General features: G+C 37.1%; 1 protein-coding gene across 1 annotated transcript in view; it reads right to left on the bottom strand.

The window, feature by feature from the left end:
- Positions 1-23,280, bottom strand: part of LOC115214780 (plexin domain-containing protein 1-like) — a 98,818-nt gene that overhangs the window by 21,526 nt on the left and 54,012 nt on the right. Inside the window, exon 9 of the mRNA XM_029783811.2 lies at positions 21,921-22,063. Within this exon, the coding sequence (XP_029639671.2) occupies positions 21,921-22,063 (143 nt within the window). The remainder of the gene's footprint in view (positions 1-21,920; positions 22,064-23,280) is intronic.

The following is a 23,280-nucleotide window of genomic DNA, read 5'->3' as shown; positions in this document are numbered from 1 at the left end:
ACACATACATATATAGATATAAATAAAGGCAAAAAGAAAAAATTCCCTTTGCCAATATGATGAAAAATAGATGCTAAATCATCTAACCACATAAAATATTTTCACTCATATATCATCATCATCATCATCATCATCATATATATATATATATATATATATATATATAAATAAATTACTGATACCTATCACTAATTTGATTGGTTCTTCTATTGCTGATGCTATCTATCTGCTACAGCTTATGATAGAAAGTGTGTGTGTGTGTGTGTGTGTGTGTGTGAAAGGAAACAGGATTTAAACTCAGAGAACAGTCAGAACTAATGTTGTAAATAATACTATCTGTTGGCCTAATGGCACTACAACTGTATAAATGCATGACATTCCCTGTGTGCATGCGTGTGTGTGTGTGTGTGTGGAACATCAAGAATTGGATGGGTCATTTCTGTTTCACTAGATTGGCTAGATTGGTCAGAGGACCACATGTTGCTTGTGAGTGTAATTTTTTGCTTGGTTTCTAAGGCTGGGTATCCTTCTGATTAACAGCCACTTGACAGACAGTACTAAGTGGATTTGCCATGGAACCAGCACTAGAGAGGTTGCTATGCTTTCCATGATGAGACTAAAGGGTTTTCATAAGCCCATACTTAGTAGAATGTACAGGTTGCATTTTATTGTAACAGCAGCAACGGAGAGTACAGTGGAGAGAGAGAGAGATGGGTAAATAGTGAGTGAACAATGGATGTTGATATAGCTAGTGGGACATATAATTGGAGCATATGAGGTACATGCAGGTCTGGTGAGATCTCTTAAATGTATAGTAAAAATGGTGAGAATTAGGGTGATAAGTGGGAGTGAGGGAGCTGTAGGGTGTTGAGGAGAGAGTCAGACAAGTCCTGTGGTATTCTTTGCAATGTGTGGTAAGCCAAAGAGAACCACTGCTATCCTTAGTGACACTGGTAGTGCAAAACAGTGGGAGTGAGAAGAGGAGAGAGTGAGTGAGAGACCAGCTTTAGGTGCATGAAAGCTAGAGTGATAAAAGGAAGGATTGTATATATATATATATGTAGTTATGAATGTGCATGCGTGTGTGTAGACAGACAGGTATGTATTTGTACACACACACTTGTATGTATATATTTTTCTAAATTGTCACAGTGATAATTCATTTAATCAACACCTACTGCTCACTTTCAGTATTTACTTAAAATATGCTCTGTTTAGCCCAAGGACAGCCTTAATTGAGCAGACTTACTATCAAAAGCATTCCAGACATGACCTCAGAATCTGGGTCAGCATTAAATAATATGTCTTCTTTTTTAATCCTTTGAACTTGTGAATATGCTTTAGCAGGTGTGACGTTGTTTGATTATGTCCCGAGCAGACAGAAAAGCAGTTAGTTGCATGTTTTTGTTTTTTATGGCTCAACTAATTGGTAGACACAGAATTATTTTCAGCTGTAAACATAAAACCATATGACCACTTGCTTTTGTGCCTCTCAGGGACATACTGAAATGAAATTACACCTGTTGAAGCATACCCAGGGGTTCAAATAGTTAGATATGGTATGTGGAAAATTTGGATGTTATTTCTAGAGATCAAGAAGTGACAAAAAAGAGGCTCCTTTGTGCAAGGCCACTGTAAGAATCATACAAGTATTTTTTGGAACATTTTCCTATAAAGACATCAATTTCATAACTGAATATACAAAAGAAGTAAATGTAATGTGTGGAAGTGATTCAGAAGTATTCATCAGTTCCTTCATAATGAGAAGGAAATATTCAGTAGCTGAGAGATCTCAAATGAGACACAAGCACTGAATCCCAGAGTACTCAGTTGGTTCGCTATCATAGTATAAAAACAGTGGGTAAGTCTGCCATATCTTTCATTTATCTAAGATCTGGTGTTGATAAAATAACGTGCTAGTTAAGTAGTGATGTCAATTCAATTGACTAACTACAGCCACTGCTAAATTTGTGTTAGTATTAAAAATAAATTACATAACTAATGTAATGACTATGATGATAACCATGACATCAAATGATGATAAGAACAAAAGTGATTACAACAATGGCCATAAGTATGTGAACAGCAGTTGTTTACAGCAAGTGACCTCAACTTTTGTGTCCAAACATATCTATGGCCCAAAACTGACCAATCACATGTCTGCCAGCAGCCAGTAAGGTACTTCACTCTGTTCTAGGGACCATACAGTATACTGTATCAAGTAATGTATGGAAATATAGGAGATGGGACACAGGATGGTATTAAAAGAATTGATCTTTGAGTAATGCATGTTTTTTGTATAAGGCACTGATAGCAGCTGCACTGGAGATAGGATACGCTGGGGGACAATATGAACAATAACAATCAAGAAATACGTTGAATGTACTGCAACATATTAGGGGATGTAATCAATGAAATTAAAGAGGATAAGATAGATGATTCACAATAGAGAAAGCCGTTAGACATTTGTTATGTTCAGCATTAATTTGTATCATAGACAGACTGGGGAATAGTGAATGGAAAGATAGAGAAAGACAGAATGAGACTTTAATGAACATTTCATATATGTCTCAAGAGTTCATTGATTTAAAGACTTAACAGGAATATGTAATAATTACTTATAGGAAGAGAATGTAACAGTAAAAGTTAGAGAGAAATACTGTTAATATCCACTTATGATGGAAGATGGTGACAGTGGTGGCCGAGGAGAGTGGTTTGAAAATTATTAGAACAATTGTTTATAATGGTTAATGTCCCTCACACAATTAGTAACTCTAAGTGAAATTTAGTGCAATAGATTTTCACCAGTTTAATAGAATGAATTGGAAAAACTTCAGTCTGTTAATTATTTCAATGCAACTGGCCAATAAAAACCCACTCAGAGTATTTTAAATTTAAACACACCAAGCAGGGGTGATAACTCAAACACGGATGATTGAAATTTTTGGAAGATAAAGACAAGAGGTGATGGGAAATGAATTTCATACTTAAAGGCAGCTAGTTTAAGAAACAAAAATTCAATAAGGTGATCAGATCTTTTGATGGAGTTTTAATCTGTAAATTGCATGGATAATCTCAGTGCAACCACACTCTACAGAACATTCTATCAGGTACTCTCAGCCTATCATATTAAATATGAAACCCATTTGTCAGACAGGCTGACTTATGTACATTAACAGTAGTACAAGACATTATTTTATACACTACATAGTCTCTACAGCCGTTGTATTGTGTTTTAGTACTTCTGAAAGGACTGTTTCAGAGAATATATTCCACAGAAACAAGTTCTTTGATGTCAACCCTTTCAAATAAATAACAATTTGCAGTTTACCTAACTAAGTTTAAAGACTGCATCCTCTAAGGTAATTTGAAACAATGGTAATTGGCAAAACTACAGCAATTTGTTTGCTGGATTGACAGAATTGGAGAACTAATTGATTTCTTATGATATTTAGTTGTGTCTTTTAGTGTTCTGAGTTCAAAAGCAGCAGGAGGTTGAGTAATTCAGATATCAAAGGACCTTTCATTAACTAGTTATGCATGCTATACATTTGATAAAAACATTTAACTATGAGAGATGTACTATCTCAGAGATACTACTCTCTACAATGCAAGGTACTACTGTCTAAAGAAAGAAACAGCACAAGCAACTTAACAGGACCTTCTGTCCAGTGTTGTGGGACACTGGACGGTATCATCATGCCACTCCAGGAGCCGTGTTGTAAGCCGATGAACCTGTCCTTGTTAACGTTTGCCCCTGCCGCCACCTCGTATCCTTTGATTGCATCTTCTACACAAGGTAGCTGAGCTACATTGGACACAGTGATGGTGACGTCGTCAGCATATGCAGAAACAGACTTACCACATCCGGTTTCATTGGGGATGCCCTCCAAACTCTCCAACCTCTGCAGCAATGGCTCAAGAATCAGTACATACAGAAGCAGAGACCAAGCGCTTGATCTCAAACTGCTCTGACAAATATCCTATCTAAATAAGATCTGTGTGAACTGTCGTTATTAATCCACATCCACTGTGGAATGAGCGGCTCATCCAGTCTAGAATGGTCTACTAGGTTATAGCTTCCTAGTATTTCTCCTTCTATTGGTTGAGCCAACACTATACACCCATGCGTCAAGAACAGTGTTAAAGTCTCCAACTAAAACTAGAGTTTTTTGACGTTACCAAAAAACTGTTTATTTGGACTGTGGGTTTGATGCCCCACCTTTACCGGGTACTTTTACCCACCCTGTCTAAGGTGTAACATAAGAGATGAAGATTGTCTTGGATTGACCTACCTGGAATGGCACATGTCTGAACCCTCCCTACAAGTTTCTCCATAACATGTGTCAACCTTTTTACTAACATCTTGGCGAAGATCTTTAACTCTACATTGAATAGAGTTATGGGCCTAAAGGTACTAATACGAGCTCCCTTGCTCGGGTCTTTTCTGATCAGCGTCACCACTCTCTGACTCACAGAACTAGGAATCCTCCCATTCGGCTGCCAGTTTGTGTAGACGCAGGCCAGCAAGTGTCTGAACAAATCTGGTATGCTACGATAAAATTCATAGTGGAGACCATCCAACCCCGGCGACTTGTCCCCAGCACATTCAGCCAGCACCTCCTTGACTTCCACAGCTGTAATCGACCCTTCACAACAGTCTGTCTCCCGTGCCAAGAGTTGTGGCCTGCCGGGAAGGAAGTCCTTTAGGGACTCCCCATGGTCCAGCAACCTGCTCCCCCCAAACAATCGGGCGAAATGTTGGTGAAAAGCCTTTTGCATCGTACTCCCCTGCTCATCAATCAAAAACTTTATAGAGGCTTTTCTGCCTCTCCTGCTCTCCACATGACGTGCCCATTCGGCAACATTAATACCTTCTCTACTCATTGCATGTAACCTAGCCCTGACTCTACATCCTTCGTGTTTGGCTTTGAAATGACAGAAGGAAACCACTCTCACTGCCATCATTCTGGATGAAGAGCCAGATTCCATAGCCTCTTCTAATTCCTTAATTAGATACCCTTCTATTCTTGACTTCTCTAAACTTAGCTGGTTACTAAATCTAAGAGACTCAGAACGAATGGCTCGCTTGAGGGTGCACCACCATCTATTATTAATGATGGTGCCACATAATGCCATCTGCACTAACTCCTTAACCTGGATATGGAAGACTTTACAAGTCAAAACAGACTTGTTCATCTTCCTGTACCCTGGTCCCTGTCTATGACACTTAACACGTCACAAATTTGTGAGCCATGTAAAGGACACAACAAAAGCGTGGACAACTAAATGTTTTCCTATCTCTTTCTCTAACAAATATCCTATCTAAATAAGATCTGTGTGAACTGTCGTTATTAATCCACATCCACTGTGGAATGAGCGGCTCATCCAATCTACAATGGTCTACTAGGTTATAGCTTCCTAGTATTTCCCCTTCTATTGGTTGAGCCAACACTATACACCCATGCGTCAAGAACAGTGTTAAAGTCTCCAACTAAAACTAGAGTTTTTGACGTCACCAAAAAGCTCTCCAGGTCTTGAAAAAACCAGCTTGTCTACACTCTTTAGGAGCATAGACCACTATCAACCTGAAGGACTGCTTACTTGCATGTGTCACATCTAGGATGACTAGCCTAACTTCTGGGTCCAGAAGGACTGTACTTTCCTGTACATCCAAGCTTTTCCTGAACAACACCACCATGCCCTCGCCTCCCAATCGACTAGGAGAAATGAATTTCTCATAGCCATTTAGAAGAGTTGAGAACGCCTGTAGCCCATTCAACTTGGACTCAGTCACCACACATACATCTATTTCTAGTGACCTGAGGTCATCGAGGAGACAAGTTTGCTTCCATCTCGACCCCAGGCTACAAACATTTATACACCCTAACTTAATCTCCATGGTGAAAATAAAGAAACTTACATTTCAAGTTTGGGGAGGGGCTGCACGAATTCACCAACCTCCCACTCCGTTCCTTTCTGAGGTGTAGCTACTGGTGTAGCTGCTGGGCTAAGCCCAAGTCTTTTGTTGGCCATCTCTTGGCTAACATCTTGTATGTACTGCAGGTATCTCACTTTAGATTGTTCAAATAGGTCTGCTTCTTTCCTTGATGGCCGGCCGTATATTTGGAGGCATATTTTGTATTGGCTGAAGAATATATGATTTATGATGCACAGTTAATACTCTCGCTAGAAACTCATTTTTCTCATTGTACTTCACAATCCTTTCTCCAAGTGCTTTTTTTTTTAGGGGTGGGGGTTGGTGTTGGGTTTCGACTTGGGGATGGACTGGGGAGTTTTTCTGTGAGCTTGCATTTTGTGTAGATGTTTTCTTTGTCAGGAAAGGGGAGTCTGGGACACGGGCTTTCTTTCTTTTATGTGAAGTTACTGTCTAAATTCCATTTCCTCTTCGGCTTCCTTCTGTTGTGCTTTTTCTACGTTTTGTTTGTTCCTTTCTCCTGCTTTTCCTGTGACACTTTCAAACACTTTCTTGTTCCTTTCTTTTTGGGGAGGGACTTCAGTCTTTTTTTGTTGTTTTTTATTTTTTCGCAATCCAACCGGACGTGCCCTTTTTCTCCACATTTAAAACATTGGGTCTACGTCCTTCGTCTAATACTCTTGCATTCAGTCCCTCCCCTATAAAAATGCGGTCTGGCCTCGATTCAAGCACGTCATTTGAGGCTTGAACCACCATCTCAAGTGTTTGGCTTTTCCAGTTTAGAGTGTCTTTCTTTCTCATCTGGAGTATTGTTATCTCCTCCTCTGCATCGTAAATTACAGCCGCCACCATCTACGTTATGTCGTAACCAGCTGGTATAGCCTCTATAGTTATTTTTGCAGTTCTCCGGCCTAGGTAGGTTGGGAGCAAAATTACTTCTTCATTTTTAATGTTTGGGTGGTTACTTCCTTTGCTGTTTTAGCGTTCTCAAATTGTGCCTCAACAGTGGCGCTTCTTGCTCCTTGACTGACATAGGTGATTTTTCCCCCAAATGGGGGTGAGGCACTTTTCTACCACCTCGTTCTTCACCGACATAATTCTTTTCTCTTTCCAGTTATATATCTTATAGACTATCATTCTGGCAGTTAAGTTTTGTAACATATTCTGTGGTGGCAACAGTTTTGTTTCATTGCCACTTTTTAAAATAAGGTTTCTAAACTTAAATAGTTGTTCCTTGGACACCTCCAATTCACAAAAGTTACCACCAACAGCAGTAGAGAAACTGGGTTTTTTCTTTTCTTCCTGATTAGAAACTTGGTTATTTCCTTTCATTGCTGGGAAGTCCTCGTTTGAGTACAGAAAGTCAATATTTGAAAATAGGTTTAATTCCATTTTTACAAATGGCCTCTGTATTCCAGAAAGAAGCGTAGATATTTTTTGTCAAAATGACAGAATTTTTTTTTTTTTTAACCTTGCAACGGGTACAAAACAGTCCAACAAGTTGTGCAAAAACAATTTTCCGCCCCATAGGGCGAACATTTTTGTCAATGATGACAACCGTTCAATTTCAACAGGAGCTCAAATGTAACAATTTCAACAAATAATCAACAACAAAAAAACATTAACCAAATAAACTCACAAAGCAACAGCAGCTGAACGCAGAAGAGTGACAACCACCGGTTGGCGATGGGAAGTGGTTCTCAATGCAAATATATATATACTTTTTCCAGCGAGGAAAAGTCACTGATCTCAAAAAAGTGGAAACAAGTAATAATAAATCTCTGAGCAAGGTATAAACAATAGCTGCACAACATCGTAAAGTATATTTTCCACCTAAATGGGGCTAACCCTTAAGGGTTGATGCTACTGTGGCTTGTAGCTCCAGGAAGACATCTCCTCCAGCTGGCTATTGACACACTATCTGTGCCCTTTGCAAATACTGATAGGGCACAGAAAGTGTGTCAACAGCCAGCTGGAGGAGAAGTCTTCCTGGGGCTACAAGCTACAGTAGCATCAACCCTTAAGGGTTAGCCACATTTAGGTGACAAATATATATATATATATATATGATTTTAACGATAGCTAAATGAAAAGATTTGCTAAATTTTATCACGTCTAACACACACCCACACACAGTAGAAGTAGCTGGCACATACATATACATCCACTCATCACTAGACACACTAATATATAAAAAATATAATCAGATCAGAATAATAATAATCAAGTTGCTCAGTTCCTGGCTATTTTACACACAAGACTGACACAGGTTGAGATAGATAGATAGATAGAGAGAGAGAGAGAGAGAGAGAGAGAGAGAGAGAGAGAGTGTGTGTGTTATTTCTCACTGCTACTATTACTAATCTCTCTAAAATAAACCGGTGTGCTGCTTTGCCACCAGTGACATTTAACATTAGTATTTATATATTAGATTCACCACCAACTTCTTGTGAGAAAGGAGAGATTATAACAGTTGTTACGTAGTCCAAGGAAGACATTTTAGGCATGCCAATCCTGTCTTCTATATCCTACTAGGTACACAATCAACCCAAAACCCACCGGTGTTTCTTTCCTAAGATGGTAGGATATGATCTGAAGGAAATTTTATCTATCTCTAGTGAGCCAAGTAACCACACAAAGGCCTCATTGACTGATAGTAATGTAGTGACAGTTGCAGTAGCTGGGTGGTTGAAGTGGTTGTAGTGATGATGTTTATGGTAGGGGGAGTGGTAGTGGTGGTAGGAAGTATCAGCAGTGGTGGAGGAGGTGGTGATGGTGGTGGTTGTAGAATAGTAGTAACAGCAGCAGTAGATGTGGTATTCCTAGAAACAGCAGAAACAGTATCAAAGTGTTAGTTGTTTAGTTCAGTTAAGTCATGAAGTGTAAGGCCAGGCTGGAGCACATATTGGGAATAAAATTAATGAAAATGGGTTCACCATCTAGAAAGTATTTGGTACTTTCACTTGAGGAAAAATTAATATGGCAAATGCTTAGCCCAAAGTCATTCCTAATTCAACACACTTATGATGTTTTGTTTTATCCTAAAAATGTCTTTGCTTTGTGACTAAAGGCAATTTTGAAGTGATTTGAACCTGAAATGGTGTGATGGCAAAATAGAGACTATAAAACATCCTGTATGGCAATTAGTCTGTTGGATACTGATATAGCAAACTCTCTATAATGTAGGGCCATAGAACTATAAACCTTACTGGTCTATCTTGAAACCTATCTTTATTGTCAAGCCCACACACTTTACTTTCTAGCACTTTTAAGTTGGTGTCTACACTTATATACCATTCACTTCGCCATTCATTTCTTCATACTCCTCTTTTCTTTCCTCCCTCTGTGATACCATCCATCTTTTCATTCTTTCAATTCTTTCATTGCACTTCCCCACTGCTCCCCCATCCTTTGCTCTATTTTCTCTCATTATCTCTCTCCACAGCTTCACCACCTTCTCAATACTCCCTATAATTTCTCCCCATCTAGAATACTCCATGGTCTTCACACCTTTCTTTTAATCTTTCTCTCACGACTCTCACCACCCTTATCTCACCCTCTTTCATGTTTCCTTTCATCATACCTTTCACCCATGATTGCCATTACAGAGTGGAATAGTCCTGGACCCTTCTACACAACCCACCTTATCTTACCACTTTATCCCTTCTTTTTTCACCATCCCTTCCTCCTTTCTCTTGCTCCTTCCACACTCCCTTAATAGTGTCTACTTTATTACTCTTTCCACTAATGCTTTCTCACAACAATAATTCTGTTCCACTTTGCAAACATTACCCTCTCAAGAACTATTACATCCCCTCCCTTCTCCTTTTAGTCTTGCAAGCTCCAAGTAACCCCACTAGGGTTGGTACCATAACAGTGTCTAGTACTCTGTATAAAGTGGTTAGCATTAGAGAGGAAATCCAAGCATGAAAACTACCCTAAAGCAGACATTGGAGCACAATATAATCTTCTGACCCTTCAGATCCTGTTAGACCATCTAACCCATGACAGCAAGGAAGATGTCCATTTAATTATTATTATCATCCTCATCATTGCTTAATTAGAAGAGAAACAACAATGCCCATGACACTATGCAGGATCTGAAATTGATATAGACCAGAAAATATGTTTAAATACATGCAATAAAGGGGGCATGAGTAAAGGCACCTAAGGGCTACATGATGGTGTTAAACTCAAGCTCAAAGTTTCTCTTCTCCACATTCTTCTAATTTTGCCTTCTACACCAAAATTATTTGACTTCCATCCAACCCTCTCTCTCTCTCTCACATCAAACTCAATAGCTTCAATGACCATTAATTCTACTGGTCCTCACAGTCCTCTTCTCACACCGTCTCTCCTTGTAACTATCTTCACCTGTGTGCAGCATACAACTGCAAACTCAGTTTTTTACTGTTTAATCAAAAAGAAAAGGTCAGCATCTATAACCCTACTGCTTTCTGAGTCTCCAAAACAGATGACAGCTCATGTTGGTCAGCCACATGTCACATGGCCACAGCAGATGAGGAAGTATTTCCAGAGATGGGGACTGGCAGGGACACTGTTCAGAGAATTGCCTGGAATGACCCAAGCAAATACCAACAATCATTAAAACATCAGAAATGATATTGTTATACTCTGAGTTCAAGTCCCATTTGCTGTGGCCATGTGACATGTGGCTGACCAACATGAGCTCTCAGCTGCATGAAGAAAACACAATACACAGGATCCAACATGGCCAAATCATACAAATAGCAGGATGCATCTTAGGTAGGGGGACTAGTCAAATTATACTGATACCGGTGCTTGAGTGACACTTTATTTTATAAACCCCAGAAGGATGAAAGATAAAATTAGATTTGGTGGGATTTGAACTCAGAATATAACAATATAATTTCTGATGTTTTAATGATTTTGCCAAATCCACCACCCAAATGATGATGATGATGATGGTGATGATGATGATAATGGTGGTGGTGATGATGATGACAACAATGATTTGGGCACAAGGTAAGCAATTTTGAACAGAGTTAGCTAATAACATTAACCCCAGTACTTGACTGGTACTTCTTTTTTTTTTCTTTGACACCAAAGTGGAATTTGAAGTCAGAACATTAAGAGCTAGAGGAAATACCACAAAATATTTTGTCTGATGCTCTAACAATTCTGTCAGTGCATCACCCTAATAACAACTACAACTATAATAACTATAAATCTACTACTACCATTACTACTGCTACTAGTAATTACTATACAACTACAAGTATTACTACAATCAACAAAATAAACAACAAAACTTATAAGAGATGCAGAAATAAGAATTATCTTCAGGAAGTAATAAGCAAAAGAGAACAAAATGTAAGGGGATTGGAAGTCATGAAGTATTTATAGTTAATTATAGTTAATTACTAGAAGTAGTAGAGATAATTTAGCAATGGTCCTAGTTGACGCCAGACTTTTGAAAGTCAAATACGTTAATATGCCAGGCAAAGAAATAACTAAAGTTCATTGCAAGACCCTTCAATTCTTTGATGAAGGACCATCTTGTGATGAAAAGTAATACTCTGACCTATGGTTCTTTCCTTGTAAAAGAAACCTAAGCAACTGTGACAAAAAGGAATTCAAGTATTTGTTCACACACCTACAGGCCTCACGTTAGGTTTTCTTTTCACTCTAAAACATTTCTCAGAAATAAGAATTTATCCTTGTAAGGAACCAATGTAAAGGGAAACTAACACTTCATCTCAATCTCAAAAACAAATGAAAACCTAATAGTTCTTCACCTCAAACTCAGTCTGAAGTAAATCTTCTAACGTTTCTTGCTTTATTCCTTCAGTTGGGACATTTGGTGTCACAAAACATATTTATAAACATGAATTAGTTAGGCTACTGTAAATAATTTTCACATTATTAAATAAATTTATCATAAACTAGAGCAAAGCCATTTGTTAAGAAATAAGTTGGAATACTGAAGACAAAGACATTGTGAGGGAAGGTACAGTTTATTTTCAGTTGGTTCCATTACTTGTACTTTACTGACTTCAAAAAGATAAAAGGCAAAGTTAACCCTGGTCAGATTTGAACTCAGAATGTAACAACATGTAATTAAATATTATTACAAATTTTGGTACAAGGCGATTTCAGGGAGGGGATAAGTCGATTACATCAACCCCAGTATGTCGGCTTCAGCAGAATTTGAACTCAGAATGTGAAAACAGACGAAATGCTGTTATGCATTTTACCCAGTATGCTAACAATTCTGCAGGTCACCACTTAAGAAAATATAACTAAATATTCCAAGGTATTTTGTCCAATGCCCTACCAACCCTACAAGGTTGAAATTAATTAGTACATCCTAATTTAATCAGAACATTGTAAAGAATTATAATATATTGGATCAGAAGGCAATAACACAGAGTAGTAGAGTGCATGGGCATCATTAAGAGATGCATGTACTGGGTTTTAGTGTTTTGTTGGTCAACTGTGTTGCTTGAACTGAAGCAAATATAATAATTGATCAGGGAAATTACATAAGTGGTGAGACAAGCTGTTAGTGGTTAACCTGCTTATAGAACATGTCATTTGTTTCCTTAATTACACAGCTTTGCAGCACATTCGCAACATCTAATAACAACTATGAACTGCAGACAGATTGCAATATATTCAGTAGCGATAACAGTGACTTTGTTGTTGTTTTGCCAATAAAAGGTGGGGTAATCTTGATAAAAGTTGTTGTTGCTGTTTTGGTGTTTTGACAAGCAACCACTTATTGTAATTGCTCTAATAGAAACTATTGCAGTGGTTGCTTCAACAGAGGTTGTTGTGGTTGTCTCTACAGTTATCTTTTGATATTGGGTATATTCACTTCAGATGACATATGATCAAATAATATCTTTAAACTGATATTTTGTGGCTGTGATCATTTCAACCTTCCTGGTGGATATGAAGTGAAGATTTAGAATTTCAGAATTTGCTAAAAAGAGACATGCTTGAAACAGTGATTAACTACACAGAATTAACCCAACAACTTTGTTTAGAACAAGTACTCCCTACTCATGCCTCTTGGCAATTCCTGGCCATGTGTATTATGACCTCCATTCTTAGGGGCTATGTCCTGGCAACTGCCACTATTTATTTCTTCCTTCCTTACTCTGCCATCCCATCTTTGCTCTGCTCTCCATTCCTTGTGAGTATATCCCGACACTTTACCACCATCTCTTTCCTGCTTTCTCTTTCACTCTTGTTGTCTGTCTCTCTCACACACACACTCTCTCTTTTCATTTGCTCATACCTCTGGCTGGGTAACCAGGAATCTCCACTACAGCAGCACACCTGTTTCTGCCTTCATTCTTGATCACTCTCTCTCCCCCCTCTTGCTCTTACTTTTGGTTAGGTAACCATGTATCTCCTTTACATCAGCACACTTGTTCCTGCCTTCTTCATGGTTATAACTCTCTCCTTCTCTCTACAGCAAGACACCTGTTTTAGTCTCTCAATCATACTCTAACCATTCATTAAATGATGCAAGATTACCTCCTCCAATGCTCCCTCCCCTCTCAAAGATTCCTTGTCTTGCAAAGTTACTTGGTGACCCTGCCAGTGCAGGTACCACTTAAGCATCCACACTGCAAAGTGGTTGGCATTTGGAAGGGTATTGATCTGTAAAGATCACGCCAAAACTGATCTTATCTCTGCTGGTGCTATGTAAAAAGCACTCAGCCTGCTTTGTGGGGGTGGCTGGTGATAGGAAGGGTACCCAGCCATAAAAACTATGTCAAAACAGACACAGAAGTCTGGTGCAGGCTTCTGCCTGGCCAGCTCCTGTCAAACCATCCTACCTATGCCAGCATGGAAGGAGGACATTAAACACTGATGATAGTGATGATGAATGTAACTCATCTACAGCTAACATAAACATATTTACATAATGGTAGAAGGTTGACAGCCTCTAAAATTAAAAACTACAAATACAACACAAGATGTTATGCAGAGAAGCCATACATATACAACATGTTTTATAAACATCACACTAGTAAAAGTTTGTTTACTGAGAGACATAAGATATATCCTTTGTTATTTGGGCAATACAGAAAGGGACAGAAACAGACAAACTGATCTTCTTTTCTAATTAGTGAAGCATCTGTTTGTTTATTCATGTTATCTTATCATTTAGCCATGATATCTGCACAGTAATGCTGAATACATGCTTATCAAATGTATATGAATTCCATCTACACACACACACGATGTATATAGGTTTTAGATAGAAATTTTGATGTAATACAAATATAATGAAATGTTCCCAATTATTATTAATCTAGAGATAATTATCTAAATATATAATGAAACTAGTATTGTCAAACAATCCAGGTGGAATCAGAAACATAACAGACCAAAAATTAATTAGGTTTTCATAGAACGAAGGGAGACAGTCAAGATGGTAGGATAATGTGGGAGAAATGAGAAAATATTCACCAATTTTAGACACTGGCTGAGTCAGTATTTGAGATAAACTGGGGAAGAGAGGAAGGGAGAGAATGAAGGAGAGCAGGAGGAGGTAAAATGCGTTAATTCATAGACCTAGGCAAACTTCATATGAAAGTGTGATGAGGAAGAGAAAATAACTGACTTTCAAGCATTATTATCTAAAAACTCTGTAATTCAAGAATTACAAAGAATTCCAACCTAAAAAGATCAGAGAAGAATTTAGTTCTAAAAACTAAAAGAAGTGCAAAACAAAAAAAGAAAAAAAGAAAAATTAAAAATAAATAAATAAATAAATAAAAACAGACCATGCAACAGATTTTATGTGAGGAGGAGATGCATATATAAAGCAGGCCAATGACATTTCCAGAGCCTTTATCTAACAAGATGCTAATTGTTTGTTAGTCAGCATTCACTTTTGTTATTTTAGAGAGGGAGGAGTTTCACTGAGAAATCGTCACTAGAATTTTCTTTGGTAGAGAAATCAAAGAGACAGAATAAAACAATGTAAAGCCAATTCAGTTGAAAGCATCACAATAGCTTGACTAGAGTTGGAAAAAAAAAAAAGAGCTAAACAAAACATTCTAAAGAGGAACCTATTTTACCATGGTTTTCCATTTCTAAGCCTATAGATACTGTGCTTGAACGACATCCTTCGAAAACATACTTGAGCAGCTGTTTAGCTAAAATAACAACAAAAATACCTTGAAATAAGAAAATGGTTTTTAATGACCCCCAAAAAAGCAAAAAAAAAAAAAAGCAGATGTTTACAAAAAAAATAAAGATGATATTCCTTCATAAAATAAATAAATAAATAAATTTAAAAGACAAAAATAATTTCAACAGAGAATTAAATTTGATTTGTGGTTTTGACTTTCTCAAAATTGTTGATATCCACCACACAAAAATAACTGGCTGGGGAGACAAAAACATGGCCATATTTTTTCTTAGTAAAACAAAATGTTGACAGTAGTTATGATGATGAGGATTTTTACATGGGACACTGTTTTGTACAGCTGTGAGAAATGTTCAGAACCAATATAATTCACTTTAGTACAATATTAGTACATATGATATTGTTATGATCACAATTGTTTTACACCAGACATAGGATTAACCCTTTAGTGTTCACATTATTCTGCTAAAATTAATGCTTTTTCATTCACATTGTTTTGAACTAATCAGGCATTATCTTGTAGTTTTGAGATTTTGATGAGGTAGCTGTTAACTTTTAAAACAATATTGTAGGGTCAGTGTGAGAGACCAGATCTGGCCAGTTTGAACATAAAACAGGCAGAATGCTTTTGGCCAGATATGGCCGGTTTAAATGCTAAAGGGTTAAAGTTCAGAATTGATCAGCCTGTAATTGTGCACATTCAGGGCTACATTATATAGATGCAGGCATGGTTAAGAAGTTTGCTTCCCAACCACATGGTTTTTAGTTCAGTCTCACTGCGAAGCACCTGCGCAAACCAAAGCCTTGTGAGTAGATTGAAACTGAAAGTAGACAGAAACTAAAAGAAGCCTGTCATACCTATGTACATACATACATACATATGTGTGTGTACATTTGTGACTCCTTGTCTTGAAAGTGTGTGATTGCTGTAAATGAGTGTCATTTGTTTCTAATGTTCTGCAAAAACATGTCTAGTCACATGGAGATGTAAACTATGCTTGAAAACAGGTAAGGATTGGTGAGAGAAAGGGAATCTAACCATAGAAAATCTGCCTCAAGAAATGTCATCTTCTCCACACAAGCATGGAAAAGTGGACATTAAAATAACGATGATGATAATGACATTACCTAATGTATTTTTTTTTTCTTAAAGCAGAAGGTTGTGATTTATTCCATAAATGAAACAAATACGATTCACTAATTTGATTCATTCACCAACAAGACTTCTCCATCATCTTGACTCATTCTCAAACCTGATTGATTCTCTGTCTTGACTCATCCACTTAAATGATTCAGTGTTTCAACTCACACAAAAAATAAATGTTGCTGATATATCAAAGACTGTACAAAAATTATTTCTTTGATGTATAAAGACCCGGCTACATTTTGGTGACACTACTTAGGGTGAAGAAATAATTTATATTTTCTTTTTCCTTTAGAATGACAGAACAGCTAGGTTGTACCTGTAACCTTGTTCTCTTTTCTCCACTCACTTCTACTTACCACAGACATTTTAAAGGCCAACCCTGGCACTTCATCAACACTATTGTTGTCTCTCTCACCCGCTTTTCTGTAATGAGTGCAGTCATATTGCTCCCCTACAGTAAAAGATGTGTTCTGTTCTAGCCACTTTCTCTCATACTTTAAACTCTCATCTCCTAACACACTGAAGTTCCACTTGGTCAAAGAGGATCTTAAGTTCTCCTAGCTGCATAGCAACATCACAAGTGTGAGTGCATAGAAAAAGCACTCAGTACATATTGTAAAATGGCTGAGTCATAGAAATCATGTGAATGTTGACATAGGAACATGATGCAGTTTTTGGACCTGTCGGATATTGTTAAATCATCTAACCAATGCTAGCACGGAATATAGATATTAAATCAGGATTTAACACAAGGTAATATTACCTAAAATTAAAAACTAATTTTGGCATAGTTTATCTAAGATAGTATGAATGACTGGAAGTAACAGTGAAGCAGCTGAAATAAGAGGGAGAGAGGAGAAGGGAGCACAGATTAAGTCCTACCTACTAAGATAATAAAGTGGAAAATAGTGTCCTAGTAGTAATTGCATGCCTCAGAACATATTCTCTCAAGGTGGTACCAGAATAGACTTCCTCTGGTAGATCCTAAGGATACCTACAAACACTTCCTCTTCCTGTAAGTCAGTCTGCTGGACTGTTCTAAGATATAGTCACAGCATGAAGTCAATACTGCTATAGTGGCAAGCTGTTATTACTCATGGTCTTTATTTCAAACCAGGATGAGAACTGCATATCTTGACAATTTAGTATCTCAGGAATGGGGAAATTTATATAATCATATAAACTAGCTGGGCCTGTGAAAAATTCATGGAAACAAAGTAAGCTTCTGTAAATTGTTGGTGCCGTGAGAAATATTCTGTGACAGTTACAGAATATAAAAAGAAGTGTAAAACTGCAGTTATGCAAATGTAAATAGAATTACTATTTAGTCTTAAAATACATTGTACATATTCAAAGAACCTTCTTTGTTCAGTATTATGGAACGTTCATCTGGTATTCTGTCATTTGTTTCAGTCATTTGATGGTAGCCATGCTGGAGTACCGCTCTATAGTCAAAGAAATCGACCCCTGAACTTAGTCCCTGTAAGCCTGGTGCTTATTCTATCAGTCTCTTCTGTTGAACAGCTAAGTTACAAGGATGCAAACACACTAACATCAGTTGTCAAATAATGGTGGTGCTGGTGGGACAAATACACACTCAAACACACACACTAAAAAAAAATAATATATACATGTACACACACACACACACACACACATATATGACAGGCTTCTTTCAGTTTCCGTCTACCAAATTCACTCACGAGGCTCTGGTCGGCTCGAGGCTATAGTCTACTATAGTCTACACTCTTTAAAGTATAGAGCTGAATTTCGTATAGCCACCTGTTGGCAACTTTTTTCTCCCCCACCTATTTTGTAGGGTGCTATTACCTAATTTTCTGGGCTCTTTTCACAGCTATATCCTGTTTGAAATTTGCATTAGTTTTTGTATGGAAAAAAAAAAGGAAGGGAGCGGGGCTTGTTTGTAGTTTGTAGAGAAAATGTTAAACAAGCCTGAAAAAAAAAAAAAGCATGCTCTTTCTCCCTAACTAAAAGACAAAGAACTATGAAAGAAGGCGATAAGTACCAGGGGTTGGGGAAAGAAGAGAGAACTAACAGTCGATCATTCTAGAACTTCCAGAATATAAATGTAAACACCTGAAAGACTTTCTCTCTATTCATTACTAAAAGTCTTTCCCTCTTCTTCATTGTTAAAAATAAAGAAGCTTGAAAAGATCAATCGTATTTCAGTCTGTCCTTGTGAATGACTGACGCTTTCTTTCTCTATCGTTTCACTCCTTTTCTTAAGAGAGTGAAGGTGCATGGCTCAGTAGTTAGGGGTATTCGCTTTGCCACTCACTTCTTCCTTTGAAGTAAGTGTGACACATACCACAGGTAAGTACAAAAAGAACAAGGTAGCATATTAATATTATTGATACTGAAGAGAATATATGAACATATGAACTGATGTATTCAGCAAGCAAATTGGAAATATGGAAGGTTGATAGAGAATCAAGTATAAGCCAGGTATTGTGACTGATTATAAGCACCATTCTGTGAAAAGCACCATTCTATGAAAAGCCAGTGACGTTGGTCTGAAGTTATAGTTGACAGAGACAGTACAACAGTGTCACTAAGGAACAAGACAACCAAGTGTCCATGACATTTGCAGTTTGAATTGGTTCAAATTGGTAGGTTATTTCTAACATCAATCTTAGCAAATCAATCAACCAGGTGGTTATCTATTAAATATCCAGCCAGAGAGACTAACATTGGAGCCAAAAACAAATGATACAGTAAACAAAATTTATTGTAATGAATGTGCTTCTCTTTAATTCATTTACATTCTGTGCAACAAGAAAGTGTGGAAGAGTGAGTGAAGTTAAACAATAAACCTGTAATTCTGTGTTTCTTTATCATATCAGACAGAAAAAAGAAGACACATTAAATAATCTGAAAGATTACGAGATAATGCTACACACAGGAGATATGTACTTAGGTAAGAGGCAGTGTAAAATTAAATAAATAAAAATACAAATGCATACAAAGAATTTTAAAAAGATGAAACAGGCTGGGAGGTGCAAAAGAGTAAGGGTTAAATTACGTTTTGAGGAGGTTATATATCAATGTAACACATTTCTCAACAGAAAGTGAAACACGGTATACATTTTTTTTTTTGTAAGGAGTAGAAGAATGAGATATTCTAAATTGACCATTTACAGTTCATATACGGAAAAGTGTTGGCATTAATAAAGGCACCCAACTATAGTAAACCATGCCAAAGTAGACACTTGAGCACAATGCAGTTCTCAGACTTAATGGATCCTGTCAAATTATCCAGCTCATGCCAACTGGAACATGGATGTTAAATGATAATGATAATGATGATGATGATGATATGAGGTGCAAACAAAAGACTAGCAGGAAATGTAACAAGAACACAGGTTAGATTTCAGGCTGAGAATTACAGTAAATATGCTGCAGCAGTTGAGATAATCAAAGTATGTTGAAATGGATGTTTTGTTCTGGAAGATAAATATCTTATAATTCTGGTGATGTAAGACAGCAAAATGTAGGAGGTAGAGACAGAGACAACACAGCTTCATCAATAGATGTGTCAGCTGTTCACACTGACTTACACCAAAAATCTAAATTAAGTAGATTTGATGAAATATTAGCTGATGCAAATAAGAGCAATGTTTAACCTAATGCAAATTTACACAGTTTTTACAGATGCTGCATTTGAATCTTGCAGGCAATGTTACAACTTATTCACCTGCATTACATTGACACACTCACATATAGATTTAACATACATGTACACATGTTAAGTATATATACATATATATGTATACATACACACACACACACACACACATATATAGATGGATGGACGGATAGATAGATAGATAGATAGATGGATGGATGGATGGATGGATGGACGGACGGACGGACGGATATTTAGATAGATAGATGTATATACACATATACAGGGTACGATGAATATATTGTCATCTAAATTATGCAAAATTGAAAATAACACTGACATCTCATTTTAACAGATATATTTACCAAAATTACATAAAAATTATCTCGAAATACTAAAGAGTAAATTTATTCAATAAAATCGCCATTGGCTTCAAACACAGTCTCCAGACGACTTCGGAATCTCCTGCAACTCTTCTGGAAGGTCTCCTTGTTTAAGTTGGTGAATGCTGCCATAATCAGTTCATCTTTGGTATTACAAAGCGTTTTTTGGGGCTCTCACTCAACTGCACCCCACACATAATAATCAAGGGGGTTGCAGTTTGGGGAGTTAGGTGGCCAGATGTTAGGGGTGATATGGTCACAAAAATTGTCTGACAGCCATGATTGGGTTCTCCTGCTTGTGTGGCATGGTGCAGAGTCCTGTTGCCAGACAATTTGTTGGAAAATGAAAATGGATGCAGAAAAAAAGAAGATCTCTGCAGAACAATGATCGTAAGATAACAACTGCATTGATGAATGCCAATTTGACAGCTATAGGAGTTCATGTGAGGGTCAACAACTACTTGAACTCTAAATATCAGTGGCTTGAAGACATGCCATCATTGTTGAAGAAGAAGCACTTAACTGCTCATCTGAAGTTTACTGGGAACTTTCTGAAGGAGCTTGAATGATTTTGGCAATCTGTTCTGTGGTCTAAACTTAAGTTATTCAGTCACAATAATAGAGCAACTGTTTGGAGGGAAAGAGGAGAAGCCTACAATCTGAAGAATATTAATCCTACCATCAAACATAGTGGAGGCAGCATAATGTTGTGGAGCTATTTTTATGCTAAAGGCACTGGAAAATTAATTCAAATTGAAGGAACAATGAAAAAAAAGAGAATTATCTCAATGCTTCTAAGAATCCACAACATGGAGATTTAGAGGTATCTAAAATCTTGATTGTGTCACTCCAGTGTAGAAGATATTACCCACATCATCAGCAGGCTCTCCAAAAATTTCTACAAGGTACTACCTTTCCATGAGACTTGATACTGTCACTAAAACCAACTACAAAGCTATCTGCATGAAGTATTTCCTGGTAGGAGTACCAAAGGTACACCAGAATCAAAATTTTTCCACACTTTTAAAAACTAAATATTACTAGTGTTTTTCCAATAAAAAAAACAGCACTCTAGTGTAAACACCAAAACTAGATATTGCTCTGTGGGACAACAGATAAAAAATTATGCACTGTTATAACAGTCGGCTGCCTAGCAGATACAAATGTGTCACCAAAAGTTGAAGGAAAGAACATCTACATAATGATGAGAAACTTACAGCTCTAATAACCAGAGTATGATTTTCATTTGTACCTGCTATCATAGGTACAAATGGGCTACATAACAGATTTTCATAAAATCTTAGAAATGCCAAGAATAGAAAAAAACAAAGCAATTTCACATTCTCCAAATACAACTGATTTGTAATACAATAAAAATTTGTAAAGCATTGAATGTATACAGTCATATGTATGTGTATATTACAAATACACATACATAAACTGTACACAATCATGTACCAAAGGAACATATTCATCCATTTGATGAGCGCAAGAATATTCGCACATACACCTGCATACATGCACACACTGATGCACATATTCACAGATCCCTGCTAATGTCTTGATCCACAGAAATGCTCGAATTTTGATTCTGTGAAGACATTAAATTTCAGTGACACATACACGGTAGAAAAATAGTCTCAACTTACAACACTATTACAGTTATTTGCAATCCATGACTGTCTGTGCCAGTCTATACCATTGGAACACCGTTGCAAAGTTGAACACCATCTACAGGAAAAGTTGCTTTTCTGAGTGAAACATGTTTGGCAATCTTCAGCAAGGTTACAGGCTAGGCAAAGAAGAAAAAAAAAATATTAACCAATAAATAAAAAATTACTAGGATAATAATTAATGGCTAACAAGAAACAAATACATATCAATTATTTTGTAGAAATATCATTAACAATGGGCTTCATACATTTCATTAATTCAATCTGTCTATATATATTCACATTAGTTGTTGTTTAGCCCAGGCTTGAGCAGGCTTATAATCAAAGTTATTCCAGTTATTACTTACAAGTATAGTGCAAGTAAGACTATATTATTCAATGTATTTTTGTCTCAAGATAGTAGTCTGAGGAAAGATTTGACTGCTATTTCTTACAGAGTGAATGACCAAAGCTGGTTGCTAATCAGACTAAAGAATTCCCAGTACTATCACTGCTTTATGTTTTGAGATCAAATCTCATCAGATAAACTAAGAACTTTTAATGTATTAATGGTGGTTCCCATGACTGAGCTATCACTGCAGACTTAGAGACAAGTGATGTGAACTTGTGTACTACAGTGTGTATTAAAGATATGTTACAGTGAGAATCACAAATGACCAAGTTAATAAGTGACCATTTTGGTTGAAGGATCAAAACTTTATATTATCATCTTGCACAGATCAGTGTGTTAATAAAAAGGTACATCACTCTCAAAATCTTGAACCGTCCAACGGTAATGAGACACTATTGAGGAACACTACCCAACATCACGTTGTAGTGCCACACTCAATTCCACCCAAGGACCAGAGCAAGAATTCCAGTAATATTAGTAAGGGCCACTAAGGTGCTATCCCATCAAAATCATCAAGAATAGGGCATGGTTTCAATTCCTAGCTATGGACATATCATTCTGTACCACTTGTATCATTAAAAACAAGTGGGACGTGAACAATGTCTCTCCCATCGTTGATCCCCTTGACAGCTGAAGTTTATAGGCACTACCTGAAAAATATCAATGAAAAACAATTAATCCCAACAGGGAAGTCCCAATGGAGTTGTAAATCACACCCTGCTGTCTTACGTAAGGATCAGGTACATTAGATAATATAGTTTAAAATATCTATAAGAAAGATAGGAAAGTCAATGGTGGGGTATTTTGATCAAAAGTCTACTCATTGAGGCTTATCCTGGAACCAAACAACAGCAATTTAAATATCATTACTGCGCCCTTACAATAGACAGTTACTGTTGCTGATAATCTCAGGTAAGCCCCGGATCAGCAGGCCTAAGATAAGGA

Source organism: Octopus sinensis, linkage group LG8 (assembly GCF_006345805.1).
Source record: "Octopus sinensis linkage group LG8, ASM634580v1, whole genome shotgun sequence".
Taxonomy (NCBI): domain Eukaryota; kingdom Metazoa; phylum Mollusca; class Cephalopoda; order Octopoda; family Octopodidae; genus Octopus; species Octopus sinensis.
The sequence above is the reverse complement of the archived record's forward strand: the minus strand, read 5'-3'. Positions and strand labels throughout refer to the sequence as shown.